Raw genomic sequence first — 14,726 nt, forward strand, 5'->3', positions numbered from 1 at the left:
TGCTAGCTCCACAAGTGCAGACGCCTCTGTTTACTCATGAAGTGTCCCAAGTGCTTGCTCACACGGCCCTTCATAAATATTCCCAAGTAAGTTGTTACAGACGCATGCAGACCTGCACGTGGCTTCAGTCTATAGTCACTAAGGGCGGGAAAGGTTCGCAGGGGGGCCATTCCGCTGGGTGAGAAAAGCAGACTTCTTCATTGCAGCGTTGACACATTGCTGCTCTTGATAGGTTTCAACTACAGGGATCCTTGGCGGTGTGGATGCTCTGCGTCTGGGCGTGGCCCGGAGCACGTGGTCTAGATGGAATGTCTTGATTAGCTATCAGATGTGCCTGAGCAGCTCTGGGGGAATAGCTTGTCGGTTCAGGTCTCACCATGGAGAAAGGGTTTCTCATCAGCAGTTCCATCGAAATCCTTCCTGGGCTGTCTCTATCCTCCTGCAACTCAAAAAAGCATTCTCCCTCAGTCTCTCTCTCTCTCTCTCTCTCTCTCTCTCTCTCTCTCTCTCTCTCTCTCTCTCTCTCTGTTTTAATATATTTTTATTCATTTCAGAGAGAAATGGAGGAGAGAGAGATAGAAACATCCATGATGAGACAGAATCATTGATCTGCTGCGTCCTGCACACCCCTCACTGGGGATCAAGCCTGCCACCTGGGCATGAGCCCTGACCAGGAATCGAAGCGTGACCTCCTGGTTCATAGGTTGATGCTCAACCACTGAGCCACGCCAGCCAGGCCCTCATAGTCTCTTTCTACAACCTTTTCGCTTATTGATTGCAAAAAAGCAGTGATCATTTCTTAATGTATGATTACAATGGTCATTTGGATGGAATATTTCAGTTTCAGCTATTCTGTGGTACATGCCATAAACTTGTCTAACGTATGTTATACCTGAACTGTAATAGGAATATGTTACTGTGTAGAAGTCACAGGGCAGTGCATTTGGACCCAATATAAGAAGTCTTAACAGGTAATCATGATATAAAATGTAAAATTTCCTAACCATTGGAGAGGATTTACATTAAATGTGCAGAACAGACAAATGTATATAGAGAAGAAAATCAGTAAATTAGTGGCTGCTTGGGGGCTGCAGGTGGGAATGGGAAGTGACTGCAAAGGGGGGCCATGATGAAAACAGTCTCATGTTAGATTGCCCAACTCTGTTAGTTTAATAAAAATAACTGCATTATACACTGAAATGGGTGGATTTTATGGGATGCGCATTAGTTCACTAGGGCTGCCATAATGAAGTATCACAGAGTAGAGTGCTTAAACTACGGACATTTATTTTCTCAAGTTCTGGAGGGTGGAAATCTGAGATCAAGATGTCAGCAGGTTCATTCCTCGTGAGGGCTGTGAGGGGAGGGTCTGTTCCTGGCTCTTTCATTGGCTTGTAGATGGTCTTCTCCCTTCATCGTCACACCCCCTTCCCTCTGCACAGGTGTGCATCCAAAAGTCCTCTTCTTATAGGGACACCAGTCATATTGGGTTAGGGCCCACCTAATGGCCGCACTTTAATTTAATTACGTCTTTAAAGACCTTATCTTTAAATACAGCTCCATTCTGTAGTAGGGGTATTTCAACATATAAAATTTGGGGGTGACAAAATTAATCCCATAACAATATGTAAATTATGCTTCAATAAAGCTGTTTAAAAACAACTTATATGAGCCCTGGCCAGTGTGACTCAGTTGGTTAGGCATGGTCCTGTGCACCAAAAGGTTGCCGGTTCGATTCCCAGTCAGGCACACTAAACTCATGTTAGATAATTCAATACAGGGAATATAGGCATTACAAAAACTTAGAGGCAAATGATCTTAAATCCAGAAGGTGGTGATCTAGGGACATAGGCAACCCTGCACCACAAGGCACAGGAGGGGAGTTGGGAAGGCAGGGTCAGAATTACTCTATTGAAGGTCATTTCTTCTCTCTCTGCTTCTTTTTGTGTATCAATTTCAACCTCTCTCTGTTGCACCTTCTATTCTTCTCCATGCACATAGCTGCACCAGCCCTAGATCAAGCTGCAGATAATCCCAGGAGTTAACCTGATGGATCCAGGTCGGGTTCAGTATCCACCCAAATCCATTACTTCTAGCCTGGGGGAAGGGCCACAGGACTCACCTGTGAGTGGGGACTGCAGTTCTCCCCAGAGGGGTCTGGGTCGGGGAGATCCCGTCTACTATTGACAACATGGGAAACTGGATGGGTACTGATGCCGCCACCGAGGTGGGGAATTCATGATGGGGAGATCAGGATGGAAGATGATAACTTAAGTTTTGGACTAGTTCAACTGAGATGCCCATAGAACACCCAAAATACGTTGCCTAGGAGGTAAATGAGTATAGAGTCTAAAGTTCAGTATGGGAATTTGAACTGGAAATCTAGGCTTGGGACAATAAAAACAGAATTTTGAAACCATGGGAAAGTAAGAAAAAAATAGTACTGAGTCAATCTAGAATTCTAGAGAATAAGAAATATTTACAGGATAAACAGGGAAATAAAACATGAAAAGAGACTGAGAAAAACTGGCCAAAAGGACTGGTGAGGGGTAAAAAATCATGAAGAGAAGAGACATATTTTCAATGAAAAAAAAGTGGTCAATTTTGTTAAATAAGATAAACCCTGAAAACTGCCCAGTTGGACATGGCCCCAAGGTCTCTGATGATGTGGGTATCAGAGTGAAGAAAGAAACCAAATTGCAATGAGTTTAGGAGGTTATGAAATAAATCCTCCATGGCTTAATGCTTTTGTGGCCTATCATGAAACAGTCTTGGTGAGATTAAGTAAAAGAAATAAACCAGGTGCTTCAAGATTCTTCTACAAATCTCTCCTCTCCTCTCCTCTTCTCTCTCTCTCTCTCTCTCTCTCTCTCTCTCTCTCTCTCTCTCAAAGATAGAGTAGCTTGCACTATGACTAACCTAGTCAGCTCAGGATATTTAAAAAGGCCAAATCTTAGGTTTTTACTCTGAATTCAAAGAGCAAATTACTCTGAAATCCTAGAGCTCCCTCTTGAGGTTGATGACATAAGGATCCTTCCTGGGCCTGTATCTGGCCCTCCACATGTTTCTGTATTTGTATTGCCTGCGATTAGGGTTTAATCTTTTTACATTTTCATTGAAAAAAAATAAAATGAAGGAAAATATTTTGTGATGTAAAAATTATAACATGCAAATTTCAGTGTCATTAGATAACTATATGGCACAATGCTCCTTTGTTTAGGTTTGGTTGCTTTCATGATACATTAGTAGAGCTGAGTAGCAGTGAAAGAGATTGTATATGTACAGCTTGCAGTGCCCAAAGTATTTGCTATCTGGCTCTTTTCAGATAATGTGTCTAATCACTTCTTTTAAAAATGTTTTTATTGATTTTTAAAAATATATTTTTATTGATTTCAGAGAGGAAGGGAGAGGGAGAGACATAGAAACATCAACGATGAGAATCATTGATCAGTTGCCTCCTGCATGCCCCTACTTAACGGGGATAGCCCATAACCCCGGCATGTGCACTTGACTGGAATTGAGCCTAGAATCCTTCAGTCTGCAGGCCGATGCTCTATCCACTGAGAAAACCAGGTAGGGCCAGAAATGTAATCTTTTAAAATATATATATATATATATATATATATATATATATATATTGTTGATTTTTACAGAGAAGAAGGGAGAGGGATAGAGAGTTAGAAACATCGATGAGCTGCCTCCTACACACCTCCTACTAGGGAGGTGCCTGAAACCAAGGTACATGCCCTTGACTGGAATCAAACCTGGGACCTTTCAGTCCGCAGGCTGACACTGAGCCAAACCAGTTAGGGCCAGAAATGTAATCTTCAACCAATGTGGAATTTTCTGGTCAACACCAATGAGGTCATCTGTCACGTGGGCCCTCTTCATCCCCCATCTCCCCCACCCTCCCAACCCCCACCAGAAGAGGCACTAAAAACCCTTGCCCTCCCTTAAAAGATGTCCTGGTCTAAAAAAATGATTCTTCCTTTTCTTTTGTTAACAGCTCCCCTGCCTCACCCTTCTCCCTACAAAAACCTTCCATTTTGTTCATCCCTTCTGAGTGTCCTTCTAGATGCTAAATGAAATACAGCATGGTTCATGAATTGCTTCATAAAGCCAATTAGAGCTTCAAATTTACTTGGCTGAATTTTGTCCTTTTGTTGTTGCTAATGCTCACCCAAGGATTTTTTTTCCCATTGATTTTTTAGAGCGTGTGAAAGGGAGGGGAAAAGACAGGGAGAGAGAGAAACATCACTGTGAGAGAGACACATCAATTCGTTGCCTCTAGCAAATGCCCGCCTGCAACCAAGGAATGTGCCCTGACCGAATCGAACCGGAGACCATTCAGTCCGTGGGCCGACAATCAAACCACTGATGAAAACCAGCTGGGGCTTGTTCTTTTTTTTTTTTTTTAAATATATTTTATTGATTTTTCACAGAGAGGAAGAGAGAGGGATAGAGAGCCAGAAACATCGATGATAGAGAAACATCGATCAGTCGCCCCCTGCACAACCCCCACTGGGGACGTGCCCGCAACCAAGGTACATGCCCTCGACCGGAATCGAACCTGGGACCCTTCAGTCCACAGGCCGACGCTCTATCCACTGAGCCAAACCGGTTTCGGCGGGCTTGTTCTTTTTTAAAAAGAAATATGTTTTTATTGATTTTAGAGAGAGAAGGAGGGAAAGGTATAGAGAGAAACCACCATGAGAAACATCTACCAGTTGCCTCCTGCATGCCCCCTACTGGGGATCAAGCCCACAACCCCGGGCATGTGCCCTGATGGGGAATGGAACTGGTGACCTCTCGGTGCATGGAACGATGCTCAGCCACCTGAGCCACACCAGCCAGGGCTGAATTTTGCTCTTAACAGGAGTAATTACATATCTATAGTCATGCTTTGAATAATGTTTCAATCCACTGATGGGCCACATAAACCAGTGGTCCCATACGAATATAAGGGAGCTGAAAATTCCCGTCTCCTAATGACAACACAGCTGCTGTAAAATGTCTGTGGTGATGCGGATATGAACAAACCTACTGCACTGCCAGTTGTATAAAAGTGTAGCACATACAGTTATGCACAGCACACGATATTGATAATAAATGACTGTTACTAGTTTATATATTTACTACATTACACTTCTTGTCATTTTGTTTATTTAATTGATTTCAGGGAGAGGGAGAGGGAGAGATAGAAACATCAATGATGAGAGAGAACCATTGCTCCACCGCCTCCTGCATGCCCCCTACTGGGGATCGAGACCGAAACCTGGGCATGTGCCCTTCCGGTTCATGGGTCAACACTCAACCACTGAGCCAGAGCAGCCGGTTCTTATGGTCATTTTAGAGTGTACTCTTTCCACTTAAAAAAAAAAAAAATGTTTGCTGTAAAACTGTGCTGTGTTGTGGGCAGCAGCCTCCGACATTTGTGTACCTTTTCTGAGTGCAGATATACAAATACTTACCATTGTGTTCCACTTGCCCACAGTATTCAGCACAGTAACATGCTGTGCAGGCTTGTGTAGCGTAGGAGCAGAAGGCTGTACCACATGGCCCAGGGATGTGTAGACGATACCATCTAGATTGGTGTAAGTGCACACATGACGTTTGTATGACAAAACCCCTTAACGGTGCATTTCTCAGAAGGTATCCCTGTGACTGTACTTTAAAGCAAATCTCAGGAGATTCCTAAACTCATTCAATTTGGAATCCAGAACTTCATGATTTCTGGGTTTCTCACGGAACTTTAAAAATTCTTTGCAATTCTAAAAACAATATTTACTCCTGTCTTTACTCCTCATTTTCCTTGGTTTCAATATCAAGAGTTTAAAGTCTATTACTATTTTTTAAAAAACCAGCTGGAGACATTAGTGGGAATGCTAAGGAATGTCTTGTACAAGAGATTTCAAATACCTCTTCTTTAATATTCCATCCACCAGAACTTAACACTAGAACTTCTTACATGTTACTAATGGCTAGCCAGATTCTTATCTCAATGTTTTGTAATTATGCCACCTGATGTTCAAATTTGACCCAGTCTTAAATTACTCCAGGAAAAGAAATTTATGAAGTATTTAGGCATGAGCTAACACTTTGAACATGAGAAGAATTAAGTGTTATTGAGGCAGAAAGGATGTAAATTACTGGTCTGAGTCATGTAGCTGGATGACTAACCCCTTAATCTCCTATCTCTTACATGCAAAATATGGATAGCAGCCCTACCTACCTACCTACCTACCACACTGTTTGGAAAAATGAGACTTACACTTTGATCTTCTTTAAAGAAGTGAGCTGCCTAATTAGCTGACTTTTTTTTTTTTTTTTTTTTTTTAATTAGCTGACTTTTCTTTACTTGTTTTTAGTCTTTATCTCAAAAGTAATTAATCCTTGGTAAACACATATTCTCTTGCACTTGTACAAGAATGGAGAAATAGAAATCAAAACCTTGTATTTTTAATGTTTGCTTTAAAATTCTAAACAAAACTTGTCACGTTTAAAAATTTTTGATAAAATTTACATAGTATTAAAACCACGTTTAAATGTATAATTCAGTGTTTTTAGTATATTCACAAGATTGTGCAATCATCACTCCTAACTCCAGAACATTTCATCACCCCAAATGGAAATCCCCTTTGCCCCATCTCTGGCAACAAGTAATCAAGTTTCTATTTTTAAGAATTTGCTTATTCTGGACATTTCATATAAATGAAATCATGTAATATGCGGATTTGTGCCTGGCTTCATTCATTTACATTTGTTTTCAAGGTTCATTCTGTTGTAGCAAAATTAGTACTTATTTCCTTCTGGTTGAATAACATTCCACTGTATGGCTATGCCCCATTTTATTTCATCCACCGCTGATGGATATTTGGGTTGTATTCTTTTTGGCAATTATGCATAAGTCTGCTACAATCATGTACAAGTTCTTGTGTAAACATGTTTTCATTTCTCTTGGATATACACTAGAAGTAGAATTGCTGGGTCATTAGGATAACTATGATTAGCTTTTTAAGTAATTGCCAAACTATTTTTCCAAGTGGCTGTACCCATTTTACATTCCCACCAGCAACATGAGGGTTCCAATTTCTCCACATCCTCACGAACTTATTTTAAATATATTTTTATTGATTTCAGAGAGGAAGGGAGAGGGAGGGATAGATAGAAACATCAATAATGAGAGAGAATCATTGACTGGCTGACTCCTGCAGGCCCCCTAACTGGGCATCAAGCCCACAACCCGGGCATGTGCCCTGACCAGGAATCGAACCATGACCTCCTGGTTCCTAAGTCGATGCTCAACTATGGAGCCATGCTGGCCAGGCAGAAACATCGATTTTGTTGTTCCACTTATTTATGCATTCATTGGTTGCTTCTTGTATGTGCCCTGACTGGAGATCAAACCCGCTACCTTGGTGTATCAGGGTGATGGTCTAAGCAACTGAGCTACCTGGCAAGGGTGTTCCTTACATTTTCCAAAATACTTTCCTATCTATTGTCCCTCGGTTGCGAAGATAGTTCAGCCAACATGGCCTTAACCATTAAGTACTACTAAATGCTCAAGTCACAGTAGGTGACTCCACAGTAGAGGGCTCACCATGTGGATGTGAACAGGAGAGGCTGAGGAAAAGGCAGAGGAATTAGGGGTGAATGTGAAGCTGATGCACTGGTGCTTCCTGTGTGTCTTTGGAACGGGATGAGAGATTAAATTTTTCCACGTGAAAACAAGTGACACTACAGGGTAGTTAGGCAGAACAATACTTAAGCTGTGATCTTTGCCTTCAAAGAGCTTCTGTTACTACAATGGATGCCAATAAGAGATGTGTGATCACAGTACTATGAAGACATTAATTGTAATGAGAGAGCTCCAGTGCATCAGAGAAAGAAAGAAACATTATGAGGCAGGAAACGTATCAGTAAACTACATTTATTGAGTACTTACTGGATACTGGCACATCAAATACAAAAGAGTCAGGCTGAATGGGAACAATGACCCCTAGGAGCACCTCCGTCTGGGGGAAAGCCACCCCTGAATTCCTGCCCCGATGTCAGACAGTCCAGTTCCTCCCCGTGTGTCCCTGGTTCACCCCATGACGCCGCCCAGCGCTGGAGCTCAGAGGGAGCGGGACCGTTCTCAGCATGAAAAGGAACATTTAAAGAAATATATTGAGTTAAACCTATCTCTACAATATAGCTTGCATCAAGAAATGAAGAAAAATGGCGAATTAGAAAAGGAGATTATCAGAATGATGATCTTACAGCAAAAGTGCAACCTGCATCTTCAAAATGTATATATATGTCTGGATGAAAAAAAATACACTTCAACAGAAGTTATTATCAGTGAAAGCAATTCAAAAGAAATGTGAAAAACTCAGGAATATAAAAGAGAAGTGGAAACAAGAAGCAGTAAACCTCAGAAAACATGGAAATGAATATGGTAGAATACTGTAAAGGAGAACAGTATAAACAAAAGATTGAAGAAAGAACAAGACAGGATGTAGCAGAAAATTAGAACAAGTTAATCTATTTTTACAGACACAAGCATGTCTGTAAACTGCTCAAGAAAATCTATTGCAATTAAGAGAGAATAATAATGCTTCAATAAGAAGGCAGTTTGAACTTAGAATTGAAGATCTGAAATCTGAACATGAAAACTTCTTAAGACTGTAAATGGGAAAAATATAGGCAACTCTACCTTGAAGAAACAGAATGTAGAAAGTCATTGGCAAACGAACTACACGAGACTAACGAGGGGGGAGCAGAGGGCAGCGCCGAACTTCTCCTGCAGAAGCACCAGCACAGCCTTCAGACAGCACTCCTCAGACGAGGCCGTCCTAGAAACACCGTGTTGGAAATGTTAGTAATAGTTTTGTACCCAATAGAAATTCTACTCCAACAGTAAGTTGGTGATTCCTACCTCAAGAATCCTTTTTATGACTTAAATAAAGTAAACTTGTAATACTGAAAAAAAAAAAAAGGAATCAGGATAAAGGCAGGTAAGAACTTAAGAAATTAAATATAGTCGAAACTGGTTAAAGGTCCCAGGTTCGATTCCGGTCAAGGGCATGTACCTTGGTTGCGGGCACATCCCCAGTAGGGGTTGTGCAAGAGGCAGCTGATCGATGTTTCTAACTCTCTATCCCTCTCTCTTCCTCTCTATAAAAAATCAATAAAATATAATAAAATAAAAAAAGAAATTAAATATACACATTAATTTTACCACTAATTCCAACTACCAGGGAAGTATGAACGGTGTATAAATTATATTTTATAACAAAGTTTTATGCCTGTCTAAAGGATAAGCTATACAATGTAATAAAAAAAGTTTTTAATTGTGCTTAACATCATAGAATTTACCCTAAAATGGGTTAAAATGCCCATACAGAATTCATATCTATTATATACATATGTTTCACATTAAATATTGCTTGAAAAGTACAAATACTTTGACCCCATTGCTGAGAAACCGATGGTCAACAAGCAATCCATTTCCTCTTTCAAATCCACCTTATTTTCAATTTAGTTTCCTACCCAGTTCTCTTCAGAACTGTTTACATCTCTTTTGTTTGATCATCTTCTTCGAGTTTCCTGATTTCATTTTTTAAACAATTTATAGTTTCACGACTTGCTTTTAATCTCTCCTTAAGCTCTGCAATTTCAAAGCTTGTTTTTTTCTTCGCAGCTTCTAATTTTTCTCTGGTTTTCACTTCAAGTTCTGCAACTAAGAAAAACACACTTTTAATGAACTATTTCATCTTTCTTGCACATCTAAAATATGTCATAGAGTAATATATGAGGCATTTCCTGAGGTCAATGTTCCCATGATGAAATATGGGCAACTTAAGAGATATAACATTAAACAGACAGGGGTGGGTAAGAAAATCTGAACTCCCAAGAGAGGATCTCAGATGTTTTCTTTAATAGTAAAATTATGGCTACTAATATTTCAATTTATAGTTAGAATTTTGTAACATAATATCCTTGTTTTTCTCCATATACATGTTAATCTGGAAATAAGGGGGTATACAATCCAAAAGACATCCAGCTAATAAGAACACTAAATATATAGTTTCTTACATTTATGTACAGGTAAAACTGACATAAACCAAAAAGAGAGCAGTAACTGTCTGGGTTTGAATTCCAGCTCTACCATTAATTAGCTGTACTGAGTAATTTATCATCTCTATGCTCATTTCATCATTTCTAAAATGGATATTACAATAAAAAACCCCTCAATATTCTTTTTTGAGGAGATTTTAAGTGAATTCATGTATATAAAGTATCTAGAATACTATCCGGTACATAGTAAGCCATATTAACTACTATTATGACTGAAAAACATTAAATGATATTTAAAACATTCAAGCTGTCTATATAACAAGTTACTAAAGAAAATATCACTAAGCAAAATAGAATTCATCTATTTAAATATTCCACTTAGTGTAGCATTCTATTTTACAAAGAGAAATGCCTACTTTCACCCAATATCTCCATCTTGTGGACATTTCAGGTAATTGCTGCTGATAACCATTAAAGCATAGTTATGCTTTAAGTGTAAAATGATCTCTAATTGGAAGAAGCAAGGTTTGGTGAAGGAAAAAGAAAAACAAAAAACCCTTTGAGCACTGCTGGCGAGGCTCAGTGGCTGAGCATCGACCTATGAACCAGAAGGTCATGGTTCCCGGTCAGGGCACACAGCCAGGTTGTGGGCTCGATCCCCAGTGTGGGATGTGCAGGAGGCAGCCTATCAATGATTCTCTCATCACTGATGTTTCTATCACTTTCTCTCTCTCCCTTCCTCTCTGAAATCAATAAAAAACAAACAAACACACATACACAAAAACCTTTGAAATCTGAAAGACTTGAGTTCAAATATACCCTATTAGCTGAATGCTGACATCTCTAGGTCTCCCTCAGTGTCATCTTTCTGTATGATACAGTTAAAACTGTATTTCTCAGAGGAGTTGTGAGGATTAATCAATAGAGCTGGCCCTTTTTATCCACGGGTTCTGCATCTGTAGACCTAAAATACTGGGGGGAAATGTTATGTTGTTACTAATGTTTACTATGCAGTCAGGCCTAGATGACCACATTTGCACTGAACATGCAGACTATTTTTTTCTTGTTATTCCCTGAACAATACAGTTCAACAACTATTTACATTGTATTAGGTAGTATAAGTAATCTAGAGATGATTTAAAGTATATAGGAGAATATGCATAAATTATATGCAAATACACCATCCTATCCTATATAAGAAAAGGCTAATATGCAAATTGTCTCCTTGACCAGGAGTTCGACTGGGAGTTGAACCAGGGGGCGGGGCTGGCCGACCAACCGCCTGCGGCCCATCTCCTTGGCTGGCCCCACCCCTGATCAGCACCACCACCATTTGGGGCGGGCCAGCCAGACCCCACCCATGCATGAATTCGTGACCCGAGCCTCTAGTTTTATATAAGGGACTTGTGCATCAGCAGATTATCGTATCCTCTGGCGTCCTGGAACCAATCCCCAAAGGATACCAAGGGAAGAAGACTATGTATATGTGAGACATTTAGCACATTCAAAACATGCAATATTTTATTTTGCTCATTGCTAGTGACTTTCTTTTTGTGATACATTTTGTAACACAGATAAATATTTATATTGCCAAACAATCCATATTTTTCTCTGTACTTTCTTTATTGCTTTTATTTCTAAATTGTTTTCACCTCTATTTTTTAAAAAAAGTTTTGGCCCTAGCTCAGTGGTCGGCAAACCGTGGCTCATGAGCCACATGCAACTGACTCTTTGGCCCCTTGAGTGTGGCTTGGCGTTAGAACCACTTCTTCAAAATAGACTCGCCCAGGCTGAAAAATAACTTCTGTGCATGGGCCACAAACTTTCAATAGCACTGTACGTGCACGTCCGCACGTGGTATTTTGTGGAAGAGCCACACTCAAGGGGCCAAAGAGCCGCATGTAGCTCTCGAACTTCAGTTTACCGACCACTGCCCTACTGGTTTGGCTCACTGGATAGAGAGCATTGGCCTGCGTACTGAAGGGTCCCAGGGGGTTCAATTCCAGTCAAAGGCACATGCCTGGGTTGTGTGCAGGAGGCAGCCAATCAATGATTCTCTCTCATCATTGATATTTCTCTCTCTCCTTCCTCTCTGAAATCAATAAAAACATATTTTTAAAATAAGTTTTATTTCACGGAGATGTAAAGCAGGACATAATAAATACTAGTATAGTCAATAATCCTATCTAATAATAGACAAATATGCAAATTGACCGCACCTTCGCTACGCCCAAGCCACGCCACCAGCCAATCAGGATGAGTATGCAAATTACCCCAACAAAGATGGTGGCTAATTTGCATATCAAGACAGCGTCGAAAGAAGCCAAGAGCTGCAGAAGGGAGTAAAGCTTCGGAGAAGCAAGCAAGCCGCGGGGAGGAGAAGGGAGGAGCGAAGGCAGGGCCAGGGGAGAAGGGAAAAGCAGGCGGGCTGGCGGAGAAGGCGGGGCGGGCGACAAGGGAGGAGCGGAGGCGGGGTAGAGTGCAGCAGGAAAATCCTATTGCAGGATTTTTCCTGCAATGGGAACGCTAGTATTGTAATAATTATATTTGGTGCCAGGTGGGTACTAGAAACATCAAGGGGAACACTTTATAAAGTATATGACTGTCTAACCACTGTGCTGTGCACTTGAAACTAATACAAAATAGTACTGAATGTAAACTGTAATTAAAAAATAAAATTAGTCCTGGTCGGTGTGGCTCAGTTGGTTGGAGCGTCATCCTGATATGCCAAGGTTGCAGGTTCAATTCCCCAGTAAGGGCACATATAATAATCAACTAATGAATGTATAAATAAGTAGAACAAGTTGATGTTTCTCTCTCACCCTTCCTCTCTCTCTCTAAAAATTACTAAATAAAAATTTTAAATATAAAAAATTAAAAAAAAGGTTTGTACCTTTTGACCCCCTTCACCCATTTTTCCCACCCGTCACTCACCTCCTGGCAACCACCAATCTGTTCTCTGTATCTTTGAACTTGTTTTTTTTTTTTTTTTTTAATTCCACATATAAGTGATCTTATACAGTATTTGTCTATCCCTGTCTTTTTTCACTTAGCATAATTCCCTCAAGTCCCATCCATGTTGTCACAAATGGCAAAATTTCATTATTTTTTATGGCTAAATAGTATTCCACTGTGTATATATAGATACCATATCTTCTTTATCCATCAATGGACACTTAAGGTAGTTTCCGTATCTTGGGTACCATAAATAATGCTTCAATAAACATGGCAGTGTGTGTGTGTGTGTGTGTGTGTGTGTGTGTGTATTAATTAGTGTTTTCATTTTCTTTGGATAAATACCCAGAAGTAGAATTATTGGATCATATGATAGTTCTATTTTTAAGAGGGTTTTGAAAACCCTCTGTACTGTTTTTCCACTGTTGTCTGCACAATCCCTCCAGCAGTGCACGAGAGTTCCCTTTTCTCCACATCCTTGACAACACCTGTTTGATGCCTTATTTTTCCTGTGTTTGCTTTCCCTTTGTTGCTGTTGATGCATTTTTTATAATAGCCATTCTGACAGTTGGGAGGTGATCATCTCATTGTGGTTTTGATTTGCATTTCCACGATGATTAGTCACGTTGAACACCTTTACATGTACCTGTTGGCCATCTGTATCTTCTTTGGAAAAATATCTATTCAGATCTTCTGTGCATTTTTTAATTAAATTGTTCGCTTTTTTAACTCTTGAGTTGTATGAGTTATTTATATATTTTGATTATTAACCTCCTATCAGATACATGATTTGCAAATATTTTCTCCCATTCACTAGGTTGCCTTTTCATCTTGTTGATGGTTTCCTTTGCTGTGCAGAAGCTTTTTGGTTATTGGTTACTGGCCTTTCTTATGAGGTGTAGGAGCTCTTTATATATTAAAGAAACTAGTCATTTGTGATATGAACACAATAGTTTTTCATGGTTTGGAACAAAGTCTTCACACTTTGTTTACAGGTCTTTGTTTACAATGCAAAGTATTTTATCCCCTTGCTTCCTTCTCCATATCAATTAAAAAACACTGTTAGATGCTGGGGTACAGAGGTAGAAGATGGACAAGAAAGAAAAATGCAGTACAATGTCATAAGATAATCATAAGGAGCCATGAAAGCAGACTGGATTTATACTAAGGGGGAAGGGTATGTGATTATGAAGGAAGGCATCTTGGCAGTAGTAAAAACTGAACGAAGTTCTGGAGAATGAGAAAGGAAGTACTAGAGGAAGTAGACCTAGCAGGCCCTCGAAACAGCACATGTACATTTGGGGAACAACAAGGAGTCCTGTATTTTGTAAGTCTTAAATCTAGTCAGGAAGACCTGACTCATTTGTCAGAAAGACAGCATTTGCAATAGATACAGATTCCATTGGTCTGATTTAGTTATATTTTATTCTTGACAAATCCTAAGACTGCAAAGGGCAGGATATATCTGGAAGAAGGCCTAGGTTAATTAGCAATGAGATCCTAGGGGAAAACATTTTAAAACTTCTTTTATTTTGTTCCACTTTTCTGCTTCCTACATACTAAATGCTATATTTTTAAAAATTCTGTTTTAAATTTCAAAATGAAGCCTCAAACTGGAGTAAATTAATCCAAAGAAGAATAATTATTTGTGCAGAGCCAATCTTACTTACTGGTTTGAAGCACAGATTGTAAGGCTTTTACACAGAGAT

At 39.8% G+C, this 14,726-nt stretch overlaps 1 protein-coding gene across 6 annotated transcripts in view; it reads right to left on the reverse strand.

The window, feature by feature from the left end:
• Positions 1 to 230: 230 nt before the first annotated feature.
• Positions 231 to 14,726, reverse strand: part of YEATS4 (YEATS domain containing 4) — a 34,554-nt gene continuing 20,058 nt past the window's right edge. For 3 of the 6 annotated variants that reach the window (XM_054718865.1, XM_054718864.1, XM_054718860.1), the window contains one exon: positions 9,315 to 9,724. In XM_054718865.1, coding sequence (XP_054574840.1) covers positions 9,555 to 9,724 — 170 coding nt within the window. In that variant the 3' untranslated portion in view covers positions 9,315 to 9,554. Of the gene's footprint in view, positions 440 to 5,492; positions 5,585 to 7,793; positions 8,838 to 9,314; positions 9,725 to 14,726 lie in introns of those variants that run through there. The other 3 variants (XM_054718862.1, XM_054718863.1, XM_054718861.1) reach the window with 3 other exon arrangements.

Source organism: Eptesicus fuscus, chromosome 7 (genome assembly GCF_027574615.1).
Source record: "Eptesicus fuscus isolate TK198812 chromosome 7, DD_ASM_mEF_20220401, whole genome shotgun sequence".
In the NCBI taxonomy this organism is placed as follows: Eukaryota; Metazoa; Chordata; class Mammalia; order Chiroptera; family Vespertilionidae; genus Eptesicus; species Eptesicus fuscus.